Consider the following 14,341-nt stretch of genomic DNA (forward strand, 5'->3'; position numbering starts at 1 on the left):
TTAATAAACTGACTGCCATCTAGTTCCTCTTATAAAGTTAGCCATTCATTCTCATCACTAGGCACTTCTTTACATTTAACTAACTTGATCTGCATCTTTTTCATTCTATCTCCCACATGTTTGATACTCATATCAATAAGGTTGTACTCCCAAGAACACTGCTGCTTCTCTGCCCATCACTGAAAAACAATAAATGGAATAAGAATGACAGAGATATGAAACAGTCATATTATGATGCTTAACAAATGTATGCTAACCAATTCTCTCCTAAACCACAAGGCGCTACTCTCCTGCTTAATTCAAGAGCGTAAAGAATAAGGAAAAGCATGAAGGCAGACTTTAGAGAGAAAAAGGAGTTCTTTATTCTCTTAGCTCTTGGCTGAGTATAACCATTAATTTAAAGACCAGAAATGGGAAAAGACCTAAGGAATCACAGTAACCATCTATCTGCCTCTCCAAAATTTTTGTTTTATAGCAGTTTTAAGTGTCAGCAGTCCATCAGTCTATAAGAAATTACTACTAAGACCATGGGAAAAAAACAAGCTTGTGCTAATGTCTTACCTTATTTGGCATCTTTCCTTTGAGATCCATGGCAAGCTTCAACATATGGTTATTGGTTTTGCCAGGAAATAAAATTTTTCCAGTATAAAGTTCATATAAGGTACAACCTACAGACCACATATCTATACCATAGTCATAGCTTTTACCTATAACTGAAAACAAAATGAAATTTTAAAATATGAGAACAACAATAATCGACCATTAATTTTTATTTCCATTAATGGGGGACTAACTTAGCTTGGACTATAACCATAATATTAATACCTCGGCAGTTTGACAACTAGTTTCATGGCCTTTCCCACTAACTCTTAAAAGAGACCCTTTAAAATCTTAAAAAATGGGGGAGGGGGAACTAAAGGAGCAAAAGTAAGAAAATGTGTATCTCTTCTTTTTCCATTTCACCTTTGGTGGAGGTGCTAATCAGCCTCAACAAAGGCAAAAGGAAGAGAAAAAAAACAAAGGTCCCATATAATTCACAAGTTTGACAATCAGACCTTGAATAATTAAGAGCAGTCTTCTAAAGTCGAAGATTTTCCACAATTGTTTTGCTACTCTTGCCCGACATGATCGAGACTCCTGTCACAACTATCATCATTCCAACTGAGGAGGATGAACTTGCTACGGTTCCCTTCCTCATAAATGAACTCGTGCAGCTGCTGAAGTGTGATGGAAAACAGAACTTAGAAATTAAATATGCTGTTTTCACTGCATATGATGGCCCAGATCAAAGAACACTTTAAGACACTTACTGATTTCAGGAGCACGATAAAATCTACTGACAAGATATGGCGTTATGTCGTTATCTGCAACATGTGATGCTGACCCAAAATCGCAAAGCTTTAAAATAGTTTTTGATTCATTAACCTGCAAAGACAAATTAAATTTCAAGGAAATTTAATTCAACCCATGGATTAAGACAAATAAATAAATAAAAATAATTGGCTTTGAGAAGTTATAGGAACTCCAGTACTGAGAACAAAACCACTCATTCTAATATTCCTCTTCTATTAATTTTTATGTCAATTTCCTAATTATAAAAAATGAAGGGCTATCAAATATTTGATAACAATGAGTTAAAAAAAAAAAACTCTTTTCAGTGAGGAAATGTGGGGCAATACCAAATTCGTTTAATTTGAAGAAACATCATTTTTAAAAAGGGTGGGGAATGAGAGAAAATCTCAGTGAAGCCAAGCCTCTTCTAAAAACCCCCAAGAATACCTGAATACAGTCAAGTTACTATTTCAAGGGACACGAAGACATTCATTAAAATAAGAGATCAGACTTAACTTCCAGTTGCCAAAATTTATGGTGGCAATGAAATCAGAAGGATGATTCAGGTTAAATTCTCACAAAAACCAAATAAAAACATTCTTTTCATTCGAAGTTGCTAAACCATCCCAAATTTAGCAATCACTTCAAGTTTAAAAGTATTAAAGTCCCTTAAATATAAAGAAGGTATTAGTCAAGAAAATGTTAAATGTATTTGGTAAAACTGATAAATATGATCTCTATATTAGTCATTTGTTTCCCTTTTCTTTGGTAAATATGTCAACATACACAGTGACAGTGACATCTGCTGAGAAAGGCTGGAGGTGCTCCCATGACTGCTGCCACTCATGAGTCAGAGGCATGTTCAGGATTAACAAGTGAAGACAATTCATATTCCAGAGTCCCTTCCCCCCTTCAAAAGAGACACACACAAATTCCGAGTTGGGACTTGAACTTGGCCTACTGTTCCCACCCCAAAGAAAAACAGATCACTTAAAATAGCCCTAGGCACTCTCTACTGGATATCATGAAACTTGGCCAGTATTACACATAGGTCATTGGTCTACTACAGATGATATTCACAGAATTACGCTAGTAACAGAAATGGTTATTTTTAACCGCCACATCAATAATCATTCTCTTTATTTTTGGAATCTGAAGAGTCATCTTAAAACGGAAAAGTACTTTTAAAGCTTTTTGAAGCATAAGTTGCATTCAGCTACTTAAAGATGGGTACAGCTTTAATACCCAGAGAAAAAGAAAGGCCATTTTAAAATTAGAATCTCTTTGGCCTGATTAAAATGCCTTAAATAATAGCAGAGTATCCACACTCATATGCATTTTAGTTCGTTACATAACTTCTATTCCCCGCCATGACGAATGTAGTGCTCCTACCACAGTTGGCTGAAATCATGGGCTAAACGCTTTGGATTTCCATTAACAAACATCAGCTTTATGTTGTCTCTGAGGTCTATTTTTTCTTCCTCAGAAAGTAGGAAAAACATAATTTTTGAAATCCACGTGAGAACCTGTACTAGTTCAGCATTAACTCAAGGGAAAATGAGGTTCAAAGCTAGGAGCTTCTCTACAGTGAAATCTGTGAGAGCTGGAACTTGATGGGACTGCCTTGTTTTTCTAGGTTTAGCAAGTTTCCCACCTTTGACAGGGTGCAGCTTACCACTTTTCTATTGCTCTCTACTAATGGAAAATACTTGAGTTTTCATTCTCTGACAGGTTTCTGCCTTACACAGGTTCCAGCTTTTGCAGGTTTTATGTCCACTGTATAATTAATTACTTTTTAAGTTGTTGTATGTTTTATAAGTTCTTCAGTATGGATGATACATTTCACAATTAAAGAAAATAATTAAAGAAAAAGAAAAAGAAAAAGCTAAGGTAAAAATCGACTATGAAGTTGGCTAGGCAATGCTACAATTCATTTACAATGTACCTACCATTTCACTGTAATTACTGATCCCTTCTACCCCCAAGTTATATCTGACATACAATATAAACTCAGACGAAGTATATGAAAATAAGAGTGTCTCATTATTAATGTGATGGTCCAGAAGAAGTATTTTTAAGACATTAAAAAGGAAAAACAAACCTGAGCTAAGAGCTACATATTCTTGATAAAATCCTTATCAAACTTTAACAAGATCACAATCTATTTTGTCACAGCTCAAACAGTTCACAATAAAGGACACCTTACATACTCAGCCTTTTCTAAAGGTCTCTCCTAGGCGTTAATTGTATGAGAGTTGATAAAAAGCACCCATTAACCAAGCAAAACGAAACCCACTGCCATCAAGTCGATTCCGACTCATAGCAACCCTTTAGGGCAAAACAAAAAATGTAGAATATATTACTGGCAGACAAGCTATGAATTCTCCAAACTGTGAACACTCCCCAAGCTATGAACAGCACAGAACAAAATGATGATACACTGGGGCTGAACGGGGGAAGAGGGGTGCCTACACATGAGCGCACATTAGTCACTCTACTGTGATAATATGTGATATATATTTTCAAATTTCAGAAACACAAACCTGTGAAATCTGCATGTTACTATACCAGAAGTCATTAGCAGGAAAAGCGAAGGCATTAAAAGGGATGCCTTTCAATATAATACCTAACCACAATGACTTTTACTGTGTTTGGATCCCCAGGAGCCAAAGCTCCAACATCAATAAATAAACGAAAGTTACTCCAAGACACCTTCAAACTCAATTCCATACACCTACTTAAGGAAGATAATTCTATTAAATGTCCCCAACTCCCTCAATCTATAAAACAGAGAACAAGGATAGAGAATACTCCTTTATTTCGAAACAAGCAACACATGCAGCATATTTTTAGATACCAGAGAAAGTCTACCATTACTACATTAAAGCACTGTTGGGGTTTGTAAGTACTCTATCAAATGAAAAAAAAACTGAGACAGCAGTCTATTTCCTCTTTCTGCATACTCTTCTATAAAATTTCATGCCTGAATTTCCAAAAAAGTAAAAATCAGCAAAGTCATTCAGCACTGGGTAATTAGTATACTAAATTATGCTTCTAAGACGTCATTTCTAGAAAAATAATATCATTTAACAATCACATTGACAGAAAGAAGAGATATGGATATATACGGCAGTCTAGTTGTTTGACTTACCAGGATATTGTCTGGCTTGATATCTGCATGCAAGATATTGCATCTTTTAAGGAGTTTCAATGCCAAGAACAACTGCTGACTATAGGATCTTACAGCTTTAATATGAAGACCAACATCCTTACCATATTTTTTTAATACCTCTCGTAAATTCATACTTTTAGGAGGAAAAAAAAAAAAGAAATTAGAGGATAGAATGCAATATGAAAATACAAAAGGTAAAAACACTTTCATGCATAAAGTCCAAACATATTTTATAATAAAAATGTTCTGTTCAAGAACTTCCCCCAAAGTTTGATCAATTATTCTACACTGAAACAAATGCACATGAAGCTCTATATATATATCCAAACACATTTTTCCAATAAAATCCAATTCTCAAAATTAATAGAATGGAAGATATGCATGGTAAAATTTCTATTTTGACTTTAGAATGGGTTTACATTTGAAGGCACAACAATGAAGCCATACTGTTGAAGATCAAAATCCTATTTCTGTCCGCACCACTCCCATTTCTTTACATCCTGGCTTAACCCTTCCTTGAAGTATTTAAATTTCATAGAATCTCTGTTGACCTGTAGGTTACATGAGATTAGTTCCTGGCACAGAGTATGCAGTCAATTAATGTTTATACATAAATGAATGCCAAGAAGTTCTAACCAACAGTTAAAAAACAAGAGCTAGCACTGCCTAAAAAAACCAAAATCAATCAAACATCCAGAAAATCTGTCATAGCATTTTTCCAAAATGAGGTCGGTAGGGATGAAAACATTAAATCTTCAGTTTAATATATAGGTTTTGACAATGTACCTGAGAGGCTCAAATACGAGACAGAGATGCTGTTTGTGATAAAAGTGTCTGAAGAGTCGCAAACAATGAAATTTGTCATCAGGATCAGCATCGTTAAGTTTTTTCAAGAACTCGAGTTCTTTTAAACCAGTTTTTTGCCTGAAATAAAAAGGAAAAGTAGATCAAAACTGAATATATCCAGAATTCAGAAAAATCAAAATACATATTTGACAGTCCCAGTCTGATGTGTATTTCATATATCTTAAAGTAGTTACCTGTTGAGGGATGACATGTCTATATATTATTCACATAAGACTTGATATTTGGCCAAATACCATTTTCATGGATGGAGTTAATTTCCAAAATAATCACTTAGTAAAACAGAAAGTGAAGAACAAACCTACCTTGCTTGAAATGAATCTTGTACATTGTAATTTAAAACATTCTGATGTAATTATTTTCAATAAAAATGGAACCACACTGTATATTAGCCTCAGTTCCTTTAGGAATCTAATGATGGATATATCTTACCAAATTCTAACATTCAGATATTCTTTGAAATTATTTATAATTTTCAATTATCTACATTTTAAAGTTAACATCTAGAATAAGAAGTTGGAGCTTACCATTAAAAGAAAAAAACTTTCTAAGCATGGGGCAGCCTAAGTATTCAGTCAAAATCCGCAACACTGCTATCTAGCTTTTCAAAGCCAGAGGAAAGCTGACTTTAATACCAGTTCACTGCATGGCACAGATATACATTAAAGCATATGGGTATGGCAATTATCTACTCTATTACAGAAAAAAGGAATAAATGAGAGACACAAATAATACCCATTTACTATCTGATGACTCAGTTTTCACTTTCTTTAGGCCACTGTATGTTCAGTGACAGCTAATCAATGTGATCTTTTCATTTCTCACCTCTGGTCTTGAAACATTCACAGCAAGAAATGGCCATAAAACAAGCAGTAGAAGGAATGGAGTCCATTAGTGGAATGCAGTCTATTGATATTACTGCCTCATGTAGTACTCTGCACACAGAACTAGTGAAATGAACTAAATACAATCAGCCTACGGTTCTAGAACTTATAACACAGGGCTATAAATAAAAAACTCACATAGAAAAACAAAATAAAACTGCTTCAGTCACTTTATAATCACAATACTTGTTTTGCAGATTGTTATACTTTCAAAAAATGACATGTGAAAATAGGTTCATTTCTGAATACGTGTGTTACCAAAGATTCACCACATACGCTGTGAACGTACATGAGCTCGTTGTTTCTGATGATCTTTACAGCCACTTCCTGGTTGGCTCTTGCATTATCTCTGGCTCGTACAACATTACTGAATACACCTTGACCCGTGTAACCATACACATTGTAACGCTTATCAAGGACTTCACCTATGTTCACACCTGAAAAGTAAATTTAAAAAAATCAGAACCACCACCATAATAAAATCAGGTTACTAAACAAAACTATGAGATACACATAATAAATCGTAAAGTAGGGAACACAGCGTAGTCACTTAAAAACTGTGTCACATCCAAACACTCTGAGGGAGAGAGGGGCTGAGGCCTGGAGACCACAGTTTCGGGGGAAATCTAGGTCAACTGGTACAACACAGTTTATAAAGAAAAGGTTCTACATCCCACTTTGGTGAGTAGCGTCTGCGGTCTTAAAAGCTTGTAAGCGGCCGTCTAAGATACATCTATTGGTTCCATCCGACTCGGAGCAAAGGAGAATGAAGAAAACCAAAGACACAAGGAAAGTACTAGCCCAAAGGACTAAAGGACCAAACGAACCAGAGACTCCACCAGCCTGAGACCAGAAGAACTAGATGGTGCCCAGCTACCACCAATGACCGACCTGACAGGGAACACAACAGAACCCTGGACAGAGCAGGAGAAAAAATGTAGAACAGAATTCAAATTCACATAAAAAGGCCTGACTTAACGGTCTGACAGAGACTGGAGGAACCCCTGAAACTATGGCCCCCAGACGCCCTGTCAACCCAGAACTGAAAACATTCCCAAAGCCCCCTCTTCAGACAAACATTAGATAGGACTATGAAACAAAAAATAATACATGTGAGGAATGTGCTTCTTAGTTCTATCAAATATACGAGACCAAATGGGCAGCTGCTGTCCAAAAGCAGGATGGGAAGACAAGAAGGGACAGGAACTGGACAAACAGACAGGGAAGCTGGGATGGAAAGGGGGAACATGTTGTCACATTGTGGGGACTGCAACCAATGTCACAAAACAATATGTGTATAAATTTTTGAATGAGAAATTAACTTGAGCTGTAAACTTTCACCTAAAGTATAATTAAAAAAAAAACTTGTGTCAGTCTCTACTGTGTACTTGGTTTCCTAAATAAAACAGAGAATCAAAACTGTGATGCCACTGGCTACCCACACCTGATGTGGTCAGAAGTTGCATGCTCACTTCAGATCATTACAAGAAGAGTTTCTGCTGTTCTATCAACTGCACTGGTGGTGCAGTGGTTAAGCACTTGCCTATAAATTGAAAGGTCAGTGGTTTGAACTCACCAGCTGCTCCACGGGAGAAAGATATGGCAGTCTGCTTCTGTAAAGATCTGCAGCCTTGGAAACTCTATGGGGCAATTCTACTGTCCTATAGGGTTGCTAGACTTGATGGTAATGGGTTTGGCTTTATCAATTGCTGATGATTTTAACACTGAGTAGGGAAGAAATATGCTCACTGAAGTGTTTCCAATTGTAGTCCTGCATGACAAATACTGCGTGACTGGTATCCCAAGTCCTTGTATGTTGTTTTTCCTGGTTTCAGATCAAGATGAGCAAGTGATGTACCCCTTCTTTCTGGAAGATTATCTCATGGCTGAAAATAACTTTGAATAGATTTAAGTTGTACATCAAGTTTTTTACCTCACTTCAATTTGTGATGCTTCTCGGTTGCTCCCTAGAACACACATGGGTTCATGCAACTGTGAGATATGCCACACTTTTTAAATGATGGCACTGTGGTGTGACTTTTCAGAGTTCTCCAGCAATGTGTGACTGCATCAAGCAACAGGCTTTTACAAGCAGTTACAATGAACTGTAAAGTTACTAAGAAGTGCGTACTTACGATAATAGCCTTCTGCATCAGTCCAGTTGTCCCTGAGGTTGGGATTTTCTTTGAAATCTTTGCCAATGCCAGCAGCTCGAAGACGAGCACTCTGAAATTGTGGAGGTAGCATGAGCTATCTAACCCACTAATCGATCAGACAGACACTAAAAGCACTTGCTTTAAAAGTAGGCAAGACCAGCTATAATTTAATAAAAGCATTTTCTATAAAATTAAATGAACTACCATTAATGTAAATGCAACATAGCTGAAACATGATTACCAGACTCTATTCTATCACAATAATGCTTGGGGAAAAAACCTAGCAAATTATTTTCAAAAGCTTTTAGGAGTATAATTAAAGCAATATAAATGAAAATAAAACTCAGTAAGATTTGATATTCTATAGTTATTGATTGGTAGATTGGGATCAAAACTATAGACTGGACTCAGTTAACTACTGTAAGTTTAGAACACAAGGTCCAACTCTCTCGCCTACAAATTTTCACCATTTCTTGCACTGCCCTGTCCACAGAAGACACTACTTGCTCTCTTCCTATGTATGCATAAAATATTACCTGCATCAGTCAAGTCTGTGAGGAAAATTAAAAATTTAGAATACCTGATACTTCTGAAGAACCTTTATTATACATCAGCCTCCATGGTACCCAGAAATCCATCATCCGGGCGAATGGATGGGTGCGGGTATTTTAACTGGTTCAATAATCTTTTCATCCCCTCTTAACCCATGTATTTTTTGATGTTCGGTTGCAAAATATCTACTTGAGTCAATTAACACCATCTTCAGGGTCCAGGACACTGACTGCTTATCCTACCCCAATTGTAGTTTCCCTGTTATGTGTTTATCCTCCCCACCTTCCCATACCAAGGCCTCATTTCTCATCTGTGCTTAAATTTATAATAAAAATGGTCCATACTTTTGAATGTTTATAGTTTAAGGCTTTTCAAGAAAAATAATAAATCTGTAAGAAAAAAAAGTTAAATGACCAAAAATTCCAGTTCTACTTCTTATAAAATCCTCCAACTCTTCAATGAATTCTGTTAGGCTCCAAATCCTTAAGCTCTTGATCATCTCCACAATATAGAGGCCCAAAGTGGACTGTGTTCTTATTAAGGCCTGGAAGACACTGACATCACCTTATCTAACTACTACACACGCGAGTGCGTGTGTGCGCAATACACAAAGTGGTTTGTGAATCTGAGAAAAAAAATTAAAAACAGACCCTTTTAAGTCACTGAATGTGTAACTTTTATGAAGTTCTCAAATTGTTCGGCTGTACTCACAGTGACTTCAATTTTTAAAATGTTGATATAATTTTATGAAGAAAGTTGCATAATTAGTACAAACAGTTTCCAGATACCCTTCACCCAGACTGTCTAAATGTTAACATTTATTACATTCATTTAACCTTTCTCTGTCTAGAAGTATATACATGAATACACAAAGACACATCTATAATATATATATTTTTTCTGAACCATTTTCTATTTAATAGTGGTGTTTTTATGACTCTGAAATTACTTACATCAAAATATGCAGCAAACATGTCATCCGACTCTGTAAACATATCAGGTGCCAACAGCTTCTTCTGAGATGAACCTTAAAAGAAGTTAGCATTTGAAAAATGAACAAGTACAAATTACACCAAAAATAACAACTCAATGGAAAAAATCACAACCAGTAATTCAAATTTTTTCTTTCACATGAGAAGTTTTTTTTCAATTAATATTAAATTTTGTATCCCTTTATAATAATTAAGATAAAATTATCCATTTTTTTACTAAAGGATGCATTATTGAAAATCTAAAGACCTAAAAAAAAAACAATACCTGCATTATCATTCATTAAACAAATATGCTAATAACTAAAAAATTACCTATTAAGCAGCTGTAAAAGTGTGGAAAATCATTTCATACCAGTAGAAGTATGTATATAATGTTATTCTTTGTGCGCAAAGTAGACTACAAATAAACAAACACATGAAAAATACATAGAAAACTTTAAAAAACGGTGAAATGTATCTCACATTATAGTTTTGACTCTGGAACCATCTAAATGTTTTAATTAAAAAAAAAAAATCGACTTCCGGGCAACATGGGGCTCTAGGCAGAAGCACCACGCCATCCCTCCACAGCAAAGATCCGAAAAAACTAAGCCAAACAGAGAAAACAGCAATCCTGAAACCTTAAGCATCAGATGAAGAGGTAACGAACTCAGCCAAGCACCAAATGGAATAAGAAATTGATAGAGAAGAGAGAGTGAGGAGAGATTCACGCAGAGGTCCCCGATCAGCTAACGCAGTGTGGATCCACCATCTTGGACTCCTATCAGAGACCAGCAAACAGGGGGTATGAGAAAGCAGCTTCACGGAGCTTCCAGCAGGAGACAGAACAACCGGTAAGTAGCGCTATATGCTTTCCCACCCCACATCCTTCTTCACTCCCACTCGGCCTCCTCTGATTCCTGCGGCCACAGTCTCCTGGCTGGGAAGCACCTGCTGCTTGGATTCCACCTGCCCACACCAGTCGACTCTGAGTGCCATTTGTTGGCTGCTGGTGTTGCTTTTTTCCATTTCTTTTTGATTTCTTCCTCTTTTTCCCTTTTTGTCTTTCTTCATTACTCAGTTTCTCATCTCTCTATACCTTCCTTCTCTTCCTGTCCCCTGAATATCTGGCACTGAGTGACACCTCTACACCTCCTAGCCACGCTGTACTTCAATACCTGGGAGCAACTTCCCCAGACCTCGTAGCCGCATCGGTGGGATCCCTGGGAGTTTTTCTTTCTAATTTTTATTTATTCATCTTCCCTCTCCTTTTCTTTTTTTTTCTTCTCCTTTCTCTTTTTCTCCATTTCATACTCTCTCATCTCTCCATTCCAATGGCAAGCTCCCCTAGCACTCGTTTGTTTGTATGTTTTCGGCTCCTCTTCCTCTCTTCACTCTCACATACCCATCTTAGCTCCACACATCACAATCTCCCCACTCCATCCTGCCTACCTACACTGTGCACTTAACATCACACCACCAAGCAGCACAGGCACGGCCTACCGGATCCTGCCCCACACTGATGACCGGCCGACGCTGGTGGCTGGAGTAAGTGCCACAAACAACCCATCCCAGCAACTCCTCTTCAGCTAGACCTGCCCTGCTGTACCATATCTGAGTGACTGACCCTGCCAACTGGAGAAGGAAGTGAAAAGTACTGTGCCCACAGACGAGCAAACAACGAAGAAAACACAGCTCACCTGCTCAGACACAGCCAGATAAAACAAAAAAACAGGACGAAACAAATCTACAATCAGTAAATGAGAAAAATAACTACTGAATGCCCTGAAAAGAGCAGACAATATCAAAACACTTACAAAAACAGAACAGGATGGTTCCAGTAGGCATCCAAAATAAAACACCAGGTGACTTTACAGTAGAAGAAAAGGCATTAGAACTACCTGATAAGGAATTCAAAACTCTAATACTCGGAATTATCCAAGGTTCAACCAAAAAGCGACAAAAATGAGGAAAAAACAAATTCATGGAAAACACAGACCAAAAAAAACATAAGAATTAAGGAAAATAATGAAAGAAAAAACAACACCAAAATAAATTCACAACTAGAAATCATACAAAAACAACAATTAGAAATCCAAAAGATAAACAAGATTTCAGAAATGCACAGCGTCAGAGAAGGGGTGAGGAGCAGATTTGAAACAGTGGAAGACAGGATTAGCGAAATTGAAGACAAACACTAGGATACAACTCTGAGGAAAAATCAGAAAAAAGAATGAAGAAAAATGAAAAAACCCTGAGAATTATGTGGGATAAAATCAAAAGTAAAAATCTGCGACTGATCAGAATTCTAGAAAAGGGGGAGAAAACAGAAGACATACAGATGATAACTGAAGAACTGCTGACAGAAAACTTCCCCAGTATCATGAAAGATTAAAAGCTGGCCATCCAAGAAGCTCAATGAACCCCATATAGGACACACCCTAAAAGAAAATCACCAAGGCATATCATAATCACACTCACCAAAACCAAAGACAGACAAAGAATCCTGAGAGCAGCTCGAGAAAAACAAATAGTCACATACAGAGGAAAAACAATAAGACTAAGCTAGGATTATTCAGCAGAAACCATGCAGGCAAGCAGGCAATGGGATGACATATACAAAACCTTGCAAGAAAAACACAGCCAGTCAAGAATAATATATCCTGCAAAACTCTCATTCAAATATGATGGTGAAATTAGGACATTTCCAGATAAACAGAAATTAAAAGAAAATGTAAAAACCAAACCAAACTTCCAAAAATTATTAAAGGGAGTCCTTCGATCTGAGAACAAACAACTTCAGCTCACAGGCTGAATCTAGGATGCAGGATTGTACCAGCCAAATACCAATCTAGGAAATGAACTCTCAAGGACTATACAAAAACAAAAGAAATACAACAGAGAATCAGAAGAGTTAATCTGTAAATGGCAACAACATCAGAATAACAAAAGAGGATAGGTACAGAACCTTTTCATGGAGACGAAGACAAGGCGACACCAAGGACTGCTTCAAACTTAGAAAGATAAGGGTAAATTTCACGGTAACCACAAAGAAAGTTAACAAACCTATCCATAAAAATAAAGAGGAAAAACATAAAGTCTAAGTAAAAACAAAACCTACAAAACCAAAAGAAATGGAAAAAAAAGGCCACAAACAAAAGGAATTCAGCAAAGGAGAGTAATGGGAACAAAGAAAACGTCGGCACCACAAAAAAAAAAAAGCACTACAAACTGACAACAATAGACTCACATCTATCAATAATTAAACTGAATGTAAACGGGCGCAATGCACCCATAAAGAGATGGAGAGTGACAGAATGGATTAAAAAAAAAACAGGATCCATCAATATGCTATCTACAAGAGACACACCTTAGAAACAAAGACATTAATTTATTAAAAATCAAAGGTTGGAAAAAATATATCAAGCAAACAACTACCAAAAAACAGCAGGAGTGGCAATCCGATTCTCAGATAAAATAGTCTTTAAAACAAAATCCACCACAAAAGACTAAAAAGGACACTTTATAATTATTAAAGGGACGATCCATCACAAAGACATAACCATAATAAACATCTATGCACCCAATGACAGGGCTCCAAAATACAAAAACTCTTAACAGCACTAAAAAGAGAAACTGACAGTACCACAATAATAGTAGCAGACTTCAACATACCACTTTCAGTAAAGGACAGAATATCTAAAAAGAAACTCAGCAAAGATACAGAAGACCTAAAGGGCACAATCAGCCAACTTGACCTCACAGACATGTATAAAACACTCCATCCAACAGCTGCAAAGTACACATTCTTTTCCAAAGCACACAGAACGTTCTCCAGAATAGACAGCATCTTAGGCCACAGATGCAATCCTCAACAAAATCCAAAACGTGGAGATAATAAAAAGTATCTTCTCTGACTACAGTGCCATCAAGGTAGAAATTTACAATAGAAAGAGCAAGGAAAAAAAAACCAAACACATGGAAACTGAATAACACCCTGCTCACAAATCACTGGGTAACAGAAGAAATCAGAGATGGAATCAAAAAATTCCTAGAATCAAATGAGAATGTAAACACAACATACCAAAACCTGTGGGACACAGCAAAGGCAGTCCTCAGAGGACAATTTATAGCAATAGATGCATCAAAAAAGGGACAAAATCAAAACATTAACTACACAACTCAAATAAACAGAGAACAGCAAAAAAAGCCCACAGCCTCCAGAAGAAAGGAAATAATAAAGATCAGAGCAGAAATAAATGAAACAGAGAATAGAAAAACAACAGAAATAATCAACTAAACCAAAAGTTGGTTCTCTGAAAGAATCAACAAAATCCACAAACAAATGGCCAGACTGACAAAAGAAAAATAGGAGAGGACGCAAATAACCCAAATAAGAAATGAAATGGG

General features: G+C 36.5%; 1 protein-coding gene across 8 annotated transcripts in view; it reads right to left on the minus strand.

Annotated features, from left to right (window-relative positions):
- The window catches only part of PRP4K (pre-mRNA processing factor kinase PRP4K), a 54,420-nt gene that overhangs the window by 8,887 nt on the left and 31,192 nt on the right, over nt 1-14,341 (minus strand). For 6 of the 8 annotated variants that reach the window (XR_002825791.1, XR_002825790.1, XR_002825789.1 and 3 more), the window contains exons 7-13: nt 9,914-9,987; nt 8,388-8,478; nt 6,542-6,689; nt 5,291-5,428; nt 4,484-4,637; nt 1,311-1,425; nt 562-713 (exon numbers count right to left, since the gene is read on the minus strand). Coding sequence is in view for 1 of the 8 variants with exons in the window: in XM_004387558.3 (XP_004387615.2) it covers nt 562-713; nt 1,311-1,425; nt 4,484-4,637; nt 5,291-5,428; nt 6,542-6,689; nt 8,388-8,478; nt 9,914-9,987 (872 nt within the window). In the remaining 7 variants the exon portion in view is untranslated. Of the gene's footprint in view, nt 1-561; nt 714-1,055; nt 1,426-4,483; nt 4,638-5,290; nt 5,429-6,541; nt 6,690-8,387; nt 8,479-9,913; nt 9,988-14,341 lie in introns of those variants that run through there. The other 2 variants (XR_002825793.1, XR_002825792.1) reach the window with 2 other exon arrangements.

This window comes from Trichechus manatus, unplaced genomic scaffold (assembly GCF_000243295.1).
Source record: "Trichechus manatus latirostris isolate Lorelei unplaced genomic scaffold, TriManLat1.0 scaffold00188, whole genome shotgun sequence".
Classification (NCBI taxonomy): domain Eukaryota; kingdom Metazoa; phylum Chordata; class Mammalia; order Sirenia; family Trichechidae; genus Trichechus; species Trichechus manatus.